The sequence below is a fragment of the Pelophylax lessonae genome (assembly GCF_965119305.1).
Source record: "Pelophylax lessonae genome assembly, chromosome: 12".
In the NCBI taxonomy this organism is placed as follows: Eukaryota; Metazoa; Chordata; class Amphibia; order Anura; family Ranidae; genus Pelophylax; species Pelophylax lessonae.
Window position 1 is genome coordinate 4,977,097 of NC_138779.1, and position 17,420 is coordinate 4,994,516.

The window sequence follows — 17,420 nt, forward strand, 5'->3', positions numbered from 1 at the left end:
TACAGTGAAAACCCAACATAGGTTTTAACCGGCCTCTTCTCTGTCCAAAAGTAAAGGTTAAATCTGAATCTGAGCTTTAAATTACTTTTTTTTTTATCAGTTTTATCTTTTAATAGCGAAGGTGACGTTCTTCTCCAACACATGAGCAATGCGTGTATCCCAGCTCAGCACGGAAGGCTGCTTGTAGTATTTGGCAGAGGATATGCATTGTTAATCTAGAAGAAGATCATTGTCTATGGAGTTATAGGACATTAGTGCCCATCACATGGTCATCCATCATCCAGGCTTCATTCCAGCTTTACTGCCCTCTCATGGACCGTCATACAAAGTTTCCAAAGTTTAGGTGGAAAACTTCCCCCGTTCCCTGACAGTGTTTAATGAGCTCCTAATGGGCAGCCATTAATTTTCATGGCTATCCTCTGAGTTTTTTAATCTCCGCCGAGTTTATTAAAACCATCAGACGCTGCGTCCTGAAATGTACTTGTGGCCTTTATCAGAGTGGTAATGTTCCAAAAGCAAAATGAAGATTCTAATTGAGTGTAGAATGGAAATGGAATGTTTGGCTCAATACTTGTTTATTTGTAATATAGCGATATCAGAGCGAGGGGGAATTAAAGGTGAATGCTGCCTGCATAATGTTTCTAAGAAGCACGAATTTTATATTAAACCTCTTGCCATCGGCAGAACGCATATGTGCGGTGACAAAGAGGGCGGGCTTTATCGCCCATCTGCTACACATGTGCATTCATGGGTGGCAGAGGTAACCATGCTGCAGCGCACCAAAGCAAAAAGTGGATGTGTTTTACCTTCAGCTGAATATTAGCTGTGGCTTAAAGAGTTCAGAGGTCAGTAGTAAGTGATGCACAGTTCAGGGGTCAGTAGTAGGTGATGCAGAGTTCAGGGGTCAGTAGTAGGTGATGCAGAGTTCAGGGGTCAGTAGTAAGTGATGCAGAGTTCAGAGGTCAGTTGTAAGTGATGCAGAGTTCAGGGGTCAGTAGTAAGTGATTCAGAGGTCAGTAGTAAGTGATTCAGAGGTCAGTAGTAAGTGATCCAGAGTTCAGAGGTCTGTAGTATGAGAGGCAGAGTTCAGTGGTCAGTAGTAGGTGATGCAGAGTTCAGGGGTCAGTAGTAAGTGAGGCAGAGTTCAGGGGTCAGTAGTAAGTGAGGCAGAGTTCAGAGGTCAGTAGTAAGTGATGCAGAGTTCAGTGGTCAGTAGTAGGTGATGCAGAGTTCAGGGGTCAGTAGTAGGTGATGCAGAATTCAGGGGTCAGTAGTAAGTGATGCAGAGTTCAGGGGTCAGTAGTAAGTGAGGCAGAGTTCAGGGGTCAGTAGTAAGTGAGGTAGAGTTCAGAGGTCAGTAGTATGACAGGCAAGAGTTCAGGGGTCAGTAGTAGGTGATGCAGAGTTCAGAGGTCAGTAGTAAGTGATCCAGAGTTCAGAGGTCAGTAGTATTAGAGGCAGAGTTCAGAGGTCAGTAGTAGGTGATGCAGAATTCAGGGGTCAGTAGTAAGTGATGCAGAGTTCAGGGGTCAGTAGTAAGTGAGGCAGAGTTCAGGGGTCAGTAGTAAGTGAGGCAGAGTTCAGGGGTCAGTAGTAAGTGAGGCAGAGTTCAGGGGTCAGTAGTAAGTGAGGTAGAGTTCAGAGGTCAGTAGTATGAGAGGCAAGAGTTCAGGGGTCAGTAGTAAGTGAGGTAGAGTTCAGAGGTCAGTAGTATGAGAGGCAAGAGTTCAGGGGTCAGTAGTAGGTGATGCAGAGTTCAGAGGTCAGTAGTAAGTGATCCAGAGTTCAGAGGTCAGTAGTATTAGAGGCAGAGTTCAGAGGTCAGTAGTAGGTGATGCAGAATTCAGGGGTCAGTAGTAAGTGTGACGAGACCAACCTCGCCACATTGCATTGGAGGAGCCTGGTTGCCCGCCTGCTGCCTTTGGACTATGGACTAGGTTTTAAAAGACTTTGGCTCCATGGCGATTAAACTGTATTTGTGGGGTCTGAGTGCCATTCACCTAATAATGTGCACTCAGACCTGAGCTATCTGGGGATGGGTTGAATGTGGGGGTTCTGTTCAGTAGACTGGGAGTTATGCATTTTTGTGTCTTTTTGTGTTTCTTTAAACATGTGGCTAATGGAGCCTTGCCTCTCCTGGAAGCTAAAACGTATTCCTGTAAACTGTAAGGAACAGGAAGCCAACTCCTAATATGGGCATTACAGGAAGTTCTGAGGAGACGGGCGGTCTATTGACACTCAGAGTGATGTGTATTGAGGGCTCGTTAGGGAACCATTGTTCTGTGTCTGACTATTGTGTACATTGATTGCCCCCTGGGGCTTCTGTCTCCTTGCATTGGTCAAAGATATCTGACCAATCCCTGTTGACTCATTTTCAAGCCCTCATTTGCATATACTGGAGAGGACCTTGGTGAGAACTGCAAGTGCTTTGCAATTGACCAATGGGAAGGCGGTTGTTGGGGGAGGGATGTTCCAATTTCTGTATAAAAGTGTGCTCTGTTCTTCCAATAAATGTTGTTCCTGTTTTACCCTCATCTCGGAGCTTTGTCTCGTTATTGGGGGAATCTGCTGCAGGGATTGCTATGGTCTTCCATACTCCCTTAGAGAATCACTAAGCTCTTATAAGAGCTTGTGTAAGAGCTTGTTCGTGCTGCACTCTCTGGGGAAAGAGAGGTTCACCCACAGGAACCTGGGGCCTTGTCGTTGGTCCAGGGTGGGTAGGAGATGCCAAGACCCTAACCAAGCTGCGGCGGTTCGTGGAGTCTGAAGTGCTTATGGTGTCTGGTGGAGTGCTTGGAGCCCTCGGGAAGCACTAGGAGCGTCTGTCAACGGAGGTACCTGCTCAGGGGTGCCCTGTTCCGTAACAGTAAGTGATGCAGAGTTCAGGGGTCAGTAGAAAGTGAGGTGGAGTTCAGAGGTCAATTTTTAAGTGAGGCAGAGTTCAGGGGTCAGTAGCGAGTGAAGCAGAGTTCAGGGGTCAGTAGTAAGTGAGGAAGAGTTCAGGGGTCAGTAATAGGTGATGCAGAGTTCAGGGGGTCAGTACTAAGTGTTGCAGAGTTCAGGGGTCAGTAGTGAGTGAAGCAGAGTTCAGGGGTCAGTAGTAAGAGATGCAGAGTTCAGGGGTCAGTAGTAAGAGATGCTGAGTTCAGGGGTCAGTAGTAAGCGATGCAGAGTTCAGGGGTCAGTATTAAGCGATGCAGAGTTCAGGGGTCAGTAGTAAGTGAGGCAGAGTTCAAGGGTCAGTAGTAAGAGATGCTGAGTTCAGGGGTCAGTAGTAAGAGATGCTGAGTTCAGGGGTCAGTATTAAGCGATGCAGAGTTCAGGGGTCAGTAGTAAGTGAGGCAGAGTTCAGGGGTCAGTAGTAAGAGATGCAGAGTTCAGGGGTCAGTAGTAAGAGATGCTGAGTTCAGGGGTCAGTAGTAAATGAGGCAGAGTTCAGGGGTCAGTAGTAAGCGATGCAGAGTTCAGGGGTCAGTATTAAGCGATGCAGAGTTCAGGGGTCAGTAGTAAGTGAGGCAGAGTTCAGGGGTCAGTAGTAAGAGATGCTGAGTTCAGGGGTCAGTAGTAAGCGATGCAGAGTTCAGGGGTCAGTAGTAAGCGATGCAGAGTTCAGGGGTCAGTAGTAAATGAGGCAGAGTTCACCCTCAACTACTAACACCCCGTTTGACTTCAATTCAATTACGGACATCCATGACTGACACCCCCCCCCCCCCCAACTAATATGTGTGAGGGAATATTGGAACCCCCCATCCTTGGGACCCATGTGCACTGCACACATATTGCACCCATGAAGGATACGCCACTGGTTCTCATACATGTAATGTGAATCCTTCATCACCCAATGCAAGCCCTGCTATAGTTGTGTGGGCGGAGCTTAATATGTAGGAGGAGCAGTGACACCAGAACAACTTTACAGAAGTGAAACTCTTTGGTTGTAACTCACACTTAAAAATTGTGAACACCGTTTTTTTCCTGTTGCCCCCGGCCCAGTTTGGCTAAGTGATAATTACTGCCCTGGTAGCGCGGTTCATGTCTATGCGGTTCCTCTGTAAATATAGAGCACAGACATCATTCTGCATTATGATAAATTGCTGGAGCGCTCTCTCTGAAAAGGGATTATTACAAGCTGACATGTATAATTTTGCTCGGCTGCTCATTGTTAAAACAATTTGAATTAGTATGTCTGGCATTCATTCCTAGGGGAGCTGCAATGAAACATTGCAATCTGAAAATATTAAAGCTCTCCTGTAATTTGTTTCTGAAAGTGCTGTGCGCGCCGAATCCACCGCCTCTGATGGAAATGGATTAACGAGCCGGAGAGCGGGCGCAGCCGCTACGCGGGGTTCTATGGCCTGACCACTACTTATCTGCTCTGCTTCCAACCACTCATTAAATCCGACCCGTGCTCAGATAAAGTTATATAAATGTCTTTCCAAGATCCTATTACCGAGGGTTCAAATGCATTCCTTCCTGGAGAAAATGCTGCTCTAGGCTCCCTACTGACCAGTCATGTGATTTGTGTTGAAGGGGCGGGTCAGAGTTTGGCTGAACTTCCCATTTAGCAGAAAACATTTTATTTAAATGATTATTTTATAGTATTTTTAATGATTTTTTTTATAATTCTTTTATTTAATGATTATTTTATATAATGATTATTCTATAATATTATTATATAAAATTTTATTTTATTAAGAAAATGCTTCTCTGGGCTCCCTACTGACCAGTCATGTGATTTGTGTTGAAGGGGCGGGTCAGAGGTCACATTGGCTGAACTTCCCATTTAGCAGAAAACATTTTATTTAAATTATCATTTTATACAAATGTTATTTTATAGTATTTTTTAATGATTTTTTTTTATAATTTTTTTTATTTAATGATTATTTTATATAATGATTATTGTATAATATTATTATATAAAATGTTATTTTAATTAGAAAATGCTGGAGAAAATGCTGCTCTGGGCTCCCTACTGACCAGTCATGTGATTTGTGTTGTTGGGGCGGGTCAGAGGTCACATTGGCTGAACTTTCCATTTAGCAGAAAGCATTTTATTTAAATGATTATTTTATAGTATTTTTTAATTATTTTTTTATAATTCTTTTATTTAATGATTATTTTATATAATGATTATTGTATAATATTATTATATAAAATTTTATTTTATTTAGAAAATGCTTCTCTGGGCTCCCTATGTGATTTGTGTTGAAGGGGCGGGTCAGAGGTCACATTGGCTGAACTTCCCATTTAGCAGAAAACGTTTTATTTAAATGATTATTTTATACAAATGTTATTTTATAGTATTTTTTTTAATGATTTTTTTAATCATTTTTTTTATTTACTGATTATTTTTTTTAATGATTATTGTATAAAATGTTATTTTATTTAGAAAATGCTAGAGAAAATGCTGCTCTGGGCTCCCTACTGACTGCTCTTGTAAATTGTGTTAAAGGGGCGGGTCAGAGGTCACATTGGCTGAACTTTTTATTTTATTTTTTCATTTTATTTAATGCTTTTTTTATAATATTATTATTTTATAGGATTTTTTCATGATTATTTTATAATGTTTTTATTTAATTTTTATTTAATGATTATTTTATTTAATGATTATTGTATAATATTATTGTGTAAAACGTTATTTTATTTAGAAAATGCTGGAGAAAATGCTGCTCTAGGCTCCCTACTGACCAGTTATTTGATTTGTGTTGAAGGGGCGGGTCAGAAGTCACATTCGCTGAACTTCCCATTTAGCAGAAAACATTTTATTTAATGATTTTTTATAATAGTATTATTTTATAGGATTTTTTAATGATTATTTTATAACATTTTTAGTTAATGATTATTTTATTTAATGATTAATATATAATATTATTATATAAAATTGTATTTTATTTAGAAATTTATATATAGTAATATTATTATTTTATAGGAATTTTTAATGATTATTTTATAACATTTTTATTTAATGATTATTTTATTTAATGATTATTGTATAATATTATTGTGTAAAATGTTTTTTATTTAGAAAATGCTGGAGAAAATGCTGCTCTGGGCTCCCTACTGACCAGTCATTTGATTTGTGTTGAAGTGGCGGGTCAGAAGTCACATTGCCTGAACTTGCCATGTGGCAGAAAACATTTTATTTAAATGAAAAATTTTATACTAATATTAGTTTATAGAATTATTTAATTATTTTTTTATAATTTTTTCTTAAATTAAAGATTATTTTATTTAATGATTATTGTATAATATTATTATATAAAATGTTATTTTATTTAGAAAATGCTGGAGAAAATGCTGCTCTGGGCTCCCTACTGAGCAGTCATGTGATTTGTGTTGTTGGGGCGGGTCAGGGGTCACATTGGCTGAACTTCCCATTTAGCAGAAAACATTTTATTTAATGATTTTTTTTATAATATTATTATTTTATAGCATTTTTTTAATTATTATTTTATAATATTTTTATTTAATGATTATTTTATTTAATGATTGTATAATATTATTATTTAAATGTTATTTTATTTAATGATTATTAATATAATTAGTTACATATTATTATAAAATAATTTTTAAATAATAGTATTATAAAATTTTCATTAACTAAAATAATGAAATAATAATATAATACAATAATCATGAAATAAATAGATCATTAAATAAAAATATAATAAAATAATATTCCAATTAAATAAATAATAATATTGTAAAATAATAATATTAAATAGCCATTAAATATTATTATAAATAATTAAATGACAGTATTCTAAAATATGATTATTATGAAATAATATTTAAATAATAATATTAAACAATAATAGTAAAATAAAATGATCATTTAATAATCAATTTTTTTTTATTTGCAAACTTTTAGAAAATACAAGGCAATACAAAATAACAATACATGGCAATACATTGATATGAATAATAGTATATAAAATAGTCAATAAATAAAATAATCATTCAATACTAATATTATACAATAATCATTAAATAAAATATTCATTAAATAAAAATATAATAAAATAATAATTAAGTTAAATAATCATTAAATAATAATACTATAAAATAATAATATGAAATAATCATTAAATAATAATATAAAATAATAATTAAATAATAATATTAAACAATAATAATTAAATAAAATAATAATTTATTAATAATATATATATATTGGTTTTTATTTTCAAACTTTTAGCACATACAAGACATAATACAAAATAGCAATACATTTACAACACCAATAATGTAAAAAAAATATTAAATAATTATAATGTAAAAAATCATTAAATAAAATAATCATTTAAACAACAACAAAAATATTTTATGTTTTTAAAGGCCTTTGAAATCACAGTTCCCCCTGGAGACAAGGGCTGCAACAAAAGGATCACCTATACCAATCCCTACCAATCCAAGAAGAGATACTCCCTCCATACAAACAGAGCGGACCTACTGCAGTTCAAGGAGAACACCTTCCAGGTAACCGCTGCTTTTTAGCTTTTCTTTGCTGATGCTTCATATATATAACTGTATGTGTATGTACAGTGCAGAGGCGTAACTAGAACCTTCAGGGCCCGGTGCAAGAAACTATGAAGGGCCCCCCCGACCCCTGGTCGAGGGCCTTCCCTTCAAGCCGGAGGCTCTTCCCACTGATCCTCGGGCCCTTTACTCTCATTGCGGCGCCCTTTTTTACGGTCCTGCAGCGGGACCCTTTCACAAGTTCTGCAGTGGGCCCCCTTCCTGCCATCTTGGGGCCTCCCCACCGTGGTGGAATGCCAGGGCCCGGTTGCAAGTGTGACCTTTGCGGTCCTGGAAGTTCACCCACTGGTGTCAGTAGTTTTTATTTTTTGGTATTTTAATTGTATTATTTTTTTATAATTTTATTTTATTTTTTTTACAGTGTCACTGACTATGACTCTGTCCATTCAGAAAAGGAAGGAGCTGGTAAATTACATATTTACCGACCCCTTCCTGGTTCTCTATTGTGACACATCCCCTGCAGCAGCCGGCTGGGGAGGGGAGGGAGCACAGTAGGGGGGGGGGACCAGGGGAGCACACAGGGGCTCCTAGACAGCAGAACACAAGTAAACTGGATAGGAGGAGTGGTGGGGGCAGCATACAGAGGAACCAATCTCCTCCATTTTCCTCCTGCAGCTACAGGAAGAAAAAGGAGGACGGTGATTTCTCTACATGCTGCCCCCACCGCCCCTCCTATCCAGGTGTACAGGGGAGCCGCACAGACCCCCTGGAGCATGGGGCCCGGTTGCAATTGCAACCCCTGTAGTTATGCCCCTGGTACAGTGCCTTGCGAAAGTATTCGGCCCCCTTGAACTTTGCAACCTTTTGCCACATTTCAGGCTTCAAACATAAAGATATAAAACTGTAATTTTTTGTGAAGAATCAACAACAAGTGGGACACAATCATGAAGTGGAACAAAATTTATTGGATATTTCAAACTTTTTTAACAAATAAAAAACTGAAAAATTGGGCGTGCAAAATTATTCAGCCCCCTTAAGTTAATACTTTGTAGCGCCACCTTTTACTGCGATTACAACTGTAAGTCGCTTGGGGTATGTCTCTATTAGTTTTGCACATCGAGAGACTGAAATTTTTGCCCATTCCTCCTTGCAAAACAGCTCGAGCTCAGTGAGGTTGGATGGAGAGCATTTGTGAACAGCAGTTTTCAGTTCTTTCCACAGATTCTCGATTGGATTCAGGTCTGGACTTTGACTTGGCCATTCTAACACCTGGATATGTTTATTTGTGAACCATTCCATTGTAGATTTTGCTTTATGTTTTGGATCATTGTCTTGTTGGAAGACAAATCTCCGTCCCAGTCTCAGGTCTTTTGCAGACTCCATCAGGTTTTCTTCCAGAATGGTCCTGTATTTGGCTCCATCCATCTTCCCATCAATTTTAACCATCTTCCCTGTCCCTGCTGAAGAAAAGCAGGCCCAAACCATGATGCTGCCACCACCATGTTTCACAGTGGGGATGGTGTGTTCAGGGTGATGAGCTGTGTTGCTTTTACGCCAAACATAACGTTTTGCATTGTTGCCAAAAAGTTGGATTTTGGTTTCATCTGACCAGAGCACCTTCTTCCACATGTTTGGTGTCTCCCAGGTGGCTTGTGGCAAACTTTAAATGACACTTTTTATGGATATCTTTAAGAAATGGCTTTCTTCTTGCCACTCTTCCATAAAGGGCAGATTTGTGCAGCATACGACTGATTGTTGTCCTATGGACAGAGTCTCCCACCTCAGCTGTAGATCTCTGCAGTTCATCCAGAGTGATCATGGGCCTCTTGGCTGCATCTCTGATCAGTCTTCTCCTTGTATGAGCTGAAAGTTTAGAGGGACGGCCAGGTCTTCGTAGATTTGCAGTGGTCTGATACTCCTTCCATTTCAATATTATCGCTTGCACAGTGCTCCTTGGGATGTTTAAAGCTTGGGAAATCTTTTTGTATCCTAATCCGGCTTTAAACTTCTCCACAACAGTATCTCGGACCTGCCTGGTGTGTTCCTTGTTCTTCATGATGCTCTCTGTGCTTTAAACGAACCTCTGAGACTATCACAGTGCAGGTGCATTTATACGGAGACTTGATTACACACAGGTGGATTTTATTTATCATCATTAGTCATTTAGGTCAACATTGGATCATTCAGAGATCCTCACTGAACTTCTGGAGAGAGTTTGCTGCACTGAAAGTAAAGGGGCTGAATAATTTTGCATGCCCAATTTTTCAGTTTTTTATTTGTTAACAAAGATTGAAATATCCAATAAATTTCGTTCCACTTCATGATTGTGTCCCACTTGTTGTTTTATTCTTCACAAAAAATGACAGTTTTATATCTTTATGTTTGAAGCCTGAAATGTGGCAAAAGGTTGCAAAGTTCAAGGGGGGCCGAATAATTTCACAAGGCACTGTATGTATATATCTATCTATATATATATAGATAGATATATACAGTGCCTTGAAAAAGTAACGGACAATTGCACAGTGGTGTGACGCTGTACCCAAATGAAATTGATGTCAGTTTTTCCCTACAAACAGAGCTTTCTTTTGGTGGTATTTGATCACCTGTGCGGTTTTTATTTTTTTGCGCTATACACAAAAATAGCGACAATTCTGAAAAGAAAAAAACAATATTTTTCAAATTCTGCTATAAAACATTCCCAATAAAATAAAAAATGTAAAAATCAAAATTTTTTAACATTTTAGGCCAATTTGTTTTTTGCTACATATTTTTGGTAAAAAAAAAATCACAATAAGCGTATTTTGATTGGTTTGCACAAAAGTTATCGCGTTTACATTTTTAGCGGGACTGCGACATTGCCGCCGCTGCCGCGCTCTGGCCCCAACTCGTCAGTGGGGAAGCCGATGTACCGGGCAGGAGGCTCTGATTGCCGCCTGAAACCCGCGATCGCTCCCTGCTGAGAGAGAAGAACGGTCGGATGTTGTAAACACAGCTGACCGTTCTTCTCCCTGGAATGATCATAAAGCCCCTGTGATCCTTCTATATAGGAAAACAGGTCTCTATGGTCATTCCATAAGCCCCACCCCCATACAGTTAGAAACACGTCCCTAGGTACACATTTAACCCCTTGATCACCCACAGCTGACCGTTCTCCATGGAATGATCATAGAGCCCCTGTGATCCTTCTATATAGGAAAACAGGTCTCTATGGTCATTCCATAAGCCCCCCCCCTTCCACAGTTAGAAACACGCCCCTAGGTACACATTTAACCCCTTGATCACCCACACTGTTAACCCCTTCCCTGCCAGTGTCATTATTACAGTGACAGTGCATAATTTTAGCACTGATTACTGTAGTAATGTCACTGGTTCCTCCCAAAAAGTGTCAAAAATGTCAGTTAGGGGTCCGATCTGTCCGCCGCAATATCGCGGTCCCGCTAAAAATCTCAGATCGCCGCCATTACTAGTAAAAAAAACACAATAAAAATGTCATAAATCTTTCCCCTAGTTTGTAGATGTGATAACTTTTGCGCAAACCAATCAAAATACGCTTATTGGGATTTTTTTTTTTTTTTTTTTATCAAAAATATGTAGCAGAATACAAATTGGCCTAAAATGTTAAAAAATTTTGATTTTGAAATTTTTTTTGGGGAATGTTATATACAGAATGTGAAAAATATTGTTATTTTTTCAGAATTGTCGCTCTTTTTTTGTTTATAGGGCAAAAAATAAAAATCACAGAGGTGATCAAATACCACCAAAAGAAAGCTCTATTTGTGGGGAAAAAAGGACCTCAATTTTATTTGGGTACAGCGTCGCACGACCGCGCAATTGTCCGTTAAAATAACGCAGTGCCGAATCGCAAAATATGGCCTGGTCATTAAGGGGGCAAATCCTTCCAGTCCAGAAGTGGATAAACAAAATTAAAAATTATATATATAATTTTTTTTTTGTTTAATAATATGAGGAAGATGTCAAGGGGTGTGAATGCTTTTTCAAGACACTGTGTGTATATATATATATACAGCACCTTGAAGTATTCACACCCCTTGACATCTTCCTCATTTTCTCATGTTACAACCAAAAACATAAATGTATTTTATTGGGATTTTATGTGATAGACCGACACAAAGTGTCACATAATTGTGAAGGGGAAGGAAAATGATAAATGATACAAATAAATCTGTGAAAAGTGGGGGGGGGGGCATATGTATTTACCCCCCTTTACTCTGATACCCCTAACTAAAATCTAATGGAACCAATTGCCTTCAGAAGTCACCTAATTAGTAAATAGATTCCACCTTCCAGTCCAGAAGTGGTTAATAAGTCCTCACTGACGCAGCAGAAGACGCACGGTCCCCCCACACCGACATGACAAACGTCCTGTGCGCTGCGCCTTCTGCCTCCGTCCTCCATCTACACGACTTCATTAAGCCGTTCTAATTGCGCGGTGCAGCAGGTCACCCGTTTTTTGCTCCCGACACTTGTACACGGCGAGTTCTGCGTACGCGCGCAGCAGCGTGAACTAATGAAAATTCATAGGAAGCCGCTCTGAAAGTTCTTAAATCAAGAGCCTGCGCGTGTCTGCTCCATCATTCACAGACGCTTATTAGAGAGCCGCACGGCCGCAATCTCCAGGCCCCCCCGGATCAAATTCCCGATAAATAACTTCCTTCAATCTGCAGGATTAGTATTCCGGACCAATGGCTGAGCTCCTCCTCCTCTCTATATATAAATCCGGATTCTGCACCCGGGAGGGATCGCTGATCTCCTGAACCGGAAGACCGGAATCATTCGTTATCGGAGGCACATCTCCGGGAGCCACGATAATAACCTTCATTAGTTAGGATAATGCCGAGACTCAGGACTGATGGAGACCCCATTAACCGGAATGTGAAATATATTTGTATTCAGGGGGGGTCATTGCTGCAGAGTCTTACGTAAAGGGCAGCTTTCATGGGGGAAAAAATAGCAAATACAAAAAAAAATAAATGAAAACATAGCATATATAATCACTACACAAGCCATATTGTAATGAATGTTATTGACCACTTGCTCTGCCTATCTATGTCTGTGTCAGATCTAATTACTGTGTAGCTCTCCCCTGCAGAGCACTAGAGACTGAGAGGCCCGGGGATTGTGGGATATATAGTTTCTGAACAGGAAGTGTCAGTTCTCACACTATACAGTGTATTTCATATGCATCAGTCTTGGGTGTCTCATATTTCGGGCACTGTCATGGGGGGGGGAGGTAACAGACGGTATAACCCCAGCACCAGGAGTGGGGGGGGGGGACGGATGGTATAACCCCAGGGCTAGGAGGGGTGGGCGGGGTCAGAGGTATAACCCCAGGGCCAGGAGGGGGGATAACGGACAGTATAACCCCGGGGCCAGGAGGGGGGGATCAGCGGTATAACCCCAGGGCCAGGAGGGGGGGTAATGGATGGTATAACCCCGGGGCCAGGAGGGGTGGACGGGGTCAGCGGTATAACCCCAGGGCCAGGAGGGGGGATAACGGACGGTATAACCCCGGGGCCAGGAGGGGGGAGGGGTCAGCGGTATAACCCCAGGGCCAGGAGGGGGGGCGGGGTGAGCGGTATAACCCCAGGGCCAGGAGATAGAATGGATACAATAGCCAATATTATTTCCTGGAAAGGTTTTTTTTTTTTTCATTGATTGGATGAATTTTTCTTTCAGGTGGGGGCGGGGGAAACCTACACCATCGGACTTCGCTTTGCACCCAGCGACAGCGGCGGATTGGAAGAAATTCTCATATTTATCAATGACCACGAAGATAAAAACGAGGAGACGTTCTGCGTGAAGGTCATCTATGAAGAAACGAGGAAATCCCTCTGAAGGTTCTGACTGATCTGAAGGATGACGTTCCCACAATGATGGACATTAATTGTTGGTGAAGCCCAGATCCAGACAAAACATGATCCTTCTTGGGTTAGAACCTCTGCTGAGCTTTTACTGCTGGTGACTCCCTGCCATACTCTGACACACAGGGTGTCACCGGGACAAGAATAGAGTGGGAATCCCCCCAAAACAAGCCCCTTTAGTAGAGTTGGAGAGGTGTAAAGCCTCTGTCGTGTGTTTGTTGCAGTCTACTGCAGTGTTTCTCAACCAGGGTGCCGCGGCATCCCAGTGTGCCATTTGGGTACCCCTCAGTTGCCACGAGAGCGAGAGGACTCTGATCTGGGGGGAGGGGGTGGGGTCTTTGGGGTTGGACCTTTCTCATTGGGATTCTCTGATGTGATGGGGGGCTCTCACATATAGGGGGACACTGAAGTAATAGGGGGCTCTCATATATAGGGGGACACTGATGTTATGGGAGGCTCTTATATATAGGGGGACACTGATGTGATGAGGGGCTCTCATATGTAGGGGGACACTGATGTGATGGGGGCTCTCATATATAGGGGGACACTGAAGTGATGGGGGCTCTCATATATAGGGGGACACTGAAGTGATGGGGGTTCTCATATATAGGGGGACACTGTGATGGGGGGGCTCTCATATATAGGGGGACACTGATGTGATGAGGGGCTCTCATATATATGGGGACACTGATGTGATGGGGGGCTCTCACATATAGGGGGACACTGAAGTAATAGGGGGCTCTCATATATAGGGGGACACTGATGTTATGGGAGGCTCTTATATATAGGGGGACACTGATGTGATGAGGGGCTCTCATATGTAGGGGGACACTGATGTGATGGGGGCTCTCATATATAGGGGGACACTGAAGTGATGGGGGCTCTCATATATAGGGGGACACTGAAGTGATGGGGGTTCTCATATATAGGGGGACACTGTGATGGGGGGGCTCTCATATATAGGGGGACACTGATGTGATGAGGGGCTCTCATATATATGGGGACACTGATGTGATGGGGGGCTCTCATATATAGGGGGACACTGATGTGATGGGGGCTCTCATATATAGGGGGACATTGATGTGATGGGGGGCTCTCATATAGGGGGGGCACTGATGTGATAGAGGGCTATCATATTTAGGGGGACACTGGTGTGATGGGGGGCTCTTATATATAGGGGGACAGTGATGTAATGGGGGCTCTCATATATAGGGGGACACTGATGTGATGGGGGCTCTCATATATAGGGGGACACTGATGTGATGGGGGCTTTCATATATAGGGGGACACTGATGTGATGGGGGCTCTCATATATAGGGGGACACTGATGTGATGGGGGCTCTCCTATATAGGGGGACACTGGTGTGATGGGGGGCTCTCATATATAGGGGGACACTTATGTGATGGGGGCTCTCATATAAAGGGGGACACTGATGTGATTGGGGGGCTCTCATATATAGGGGAGCTCTGCTGTAAAGTAATTTCACTCAGGTGGTTGATTCATTGGCTCGGGTGCAGGTCTCCCATTGATAAGTTACATTTACATATTGGGGGGGGTCCCCAAATTTTAGAAACTTTTAGTGCTGGTTCATACATATGTGATGTCAGACATGGCATGTGATTCGGAGCGCACTGCAATGTTTGTGCGATGCAAATTCAGTTACACAGATTGTATGGCTGAATTCGCATCGCATTCAGTCACAACTCGCACAGGACCCTTTTTTTGGATCCGCACCAGAATCGGATCACATGGGTGTTCACACCCATGCGATCCGATTCCTGCCTGAACTGACAGTTCGCAATGCGATATGCAAACTAATCTGGGGGTGTCGCTAACTTTGTATTGACACCCCCCAGCGTTTTGCATATGACAGTGTAAACTGCCTGCGAGTTAAATGCGATGCGGGAAACCGGAGTGGATTTGCAGGGTTCCCGCATCGCATATGTGTGAACCGGGACTTAAAGGATGTTGGGAATCAGGAACGGTTGAGAAACATTGGTCTACTGTATATCTTTATGGGGAGATTTCTCCTCACTTCCTGTCTCGGTGACACGCCGGGCCGAGTCATGGTGTGACTGTGTAATAAAAGGGCGCACCACTCCCAATTCTTGGAGCTCCTCCCACTTTATGATGAAGGTTCAGAAGACACAACACTGGCTGCGATTCAGTGTATTAAATGAAAACCCCGTCAATGCATTTCAAGGATTTGTATCCGCTTCCTCAGGGCTCCGCCCAGAATTTAACAAATGGTAGAGTCCGCGGACGCCATCTTGTCTCTACACAGAGAAGATCCAATCAGCTTCCTATTGATTGTAAGTTTGTATTATTTGTATATTTCTATTGTGTGATCTTTGATACAATGTATAGCTGTATATTGTACAAATTCTATTTATATATATTTTGCACAGATTTTGCACGGAGATTGTTGGTTTGCTCCTTTTGTACTCATTGCTTCAAATAAAATATTTTTGTTTTTGTGTTTTTTTGCACATATTTTGGAAGTTTTTTTTTGCTAAATTCTGTTTCTTCTTAATTGTATGTTACTATGGGTGACCAGCAATGAATGACCTCCCACTCAAGGTTTACTCCGCCCACAACTGATGGTGACTAGTTAAATTCGGTATTGGCTTCCTACAACCTATGCGTTCCTAGCTCCGCCCAACTTCCAAAGTCATGGGGGATGGAGGGGGGGGGGGGGGGGGCGGGTGTTACTCTCTTTGTTGGGTTATTAATTTACTATAGAACCCTGGTGCCTGGGAACTGCAAGCGGTCCTTTGGCACTTTTTGTGCAGCCCTCTGGGTCCCTGCAGAGAATAATCTGTGCCTGCAGTCTCTGACCATCTCCTTTAGTATGTCTGCAGTCTCTGACCATCTCCTTTAGTATGTCTGCAGTCTCTGACCATCTCCTTTAGTATGTCTGCAGTCTCTGACCATCTCCTGTAGTATGTCTGCAGTCTTTGACCATCTCCTGTAGTATGTCTGCAGTCTCTGACTGTCCCCTGTAGTATGTCTGCAGTCTCTGACTGTCCCCTGTACTATGTCTGCAGTCTCTGACCATCTCCTGTAGTATGTCTGCAGTCTCTGACCATCTCCTGTATCATGTCTGCAGTCTCTGACTGTCCCCTGTAGTATGTCTGCAGTCTCTGACCGTCTCCTGTGCTATTTCTGCAGTCTCGGATAATCTCCTGTACTACATCTGCAGTCTCTGACCATCTCCTGTAGTATGTCTGCAGTCTCTGACCATCTCCTGTAGTATGTCTGCAGTCTCTGACCATCTCCTGTAGTATGTCTGCAGTCTCTGACCATTGCCTGTAGTATGTCTGCAGTCTCTGACCATCTCCTGTACTATGTCTGCAGTCTCTGACCATCTCCTGTACTATGTCTGCAGTCTCTGACCATCTCCTGTAGTATGTCTGCAGTCTCTGACCATTGCCTGTAGTATGTCTGCAGTCTCTGACCATCTCCTGTACTATGTCTGCAGTCTCTGACCATCTCCTGTACTATGTCTGCAGTCTCTGACCATCTCCTGTAGTATGTCTGCAGTCTCTGACCATCGCCTGTAGTATGTCTGCAGTCTCTGACCATCTCCTGTACTATGTCTGCAGTCTCTGACCCTCTCCTGTACTATGTCTGCAGTCTCTGACCATCTCCTGTACTATGTCTGCAGTCTCTGACCATCTCCTGTAGTATGTCTGCAGTCTCTGACCATCTCCTGTAGTATGTCTGCAGTCTCTGACCATCTCCTGTAGTATGTCTGCAGTCTCTGACCATCTCCTGTAGTATGTCTGCAGTCTCTGACCATCTCCTGTACTATGTCTGCAGTCTCTGACTGTCCCCTGTACTGTGTCTGAAGTCTCTGACTGTCTCCTGTAGTATGTCTGCAGTCTCTTACTGTCTCCTGTAGTATGTCTGCAGTCTCTTACTGTCTCCTGTACATGTCTGCAGTCTCTTACTGTCTCCTGTACTATTTCTGCAGTGTCTGACTGTCTCCTGTACTATGTCTGCAGTCTCTGACCATTTCCTGTACTATGTCTGCAGTCTCTGACTGTCTCCCGTACATG

At 41.9% G+C, this 17,420-nt stretch overlaps 1 protein-coding gene across 1 annotated transcript in view; it reads left to right on the forward strand.

Moving 5' to 3' along the window:
• Positions 1-13,522, forward strand: part of LOC309568384 (nephrocystin-4-like) — a 350,057-nt gene extending 336,535 nt beyond the window's left edge. Inside the window, exons 27-28 of the mRNA XM_082274044.1 lie at positions 7,336-7,476; positions 13,174-13,522. Coding sequence (XP_082130170.1) covers positions 7,336-7,476; positions 13,174-13,332 — 300 coding nt within the window. The 3' untranslated portion in view covers positions 13,333-13,522. The remainder of the gene's footprint in view (positions 1-7,335; positions 7,477-13,173) is intronic.
• The last annotated feature ends 3,898 nt before the right edge of the window (positions 13,523-17,420 follow it).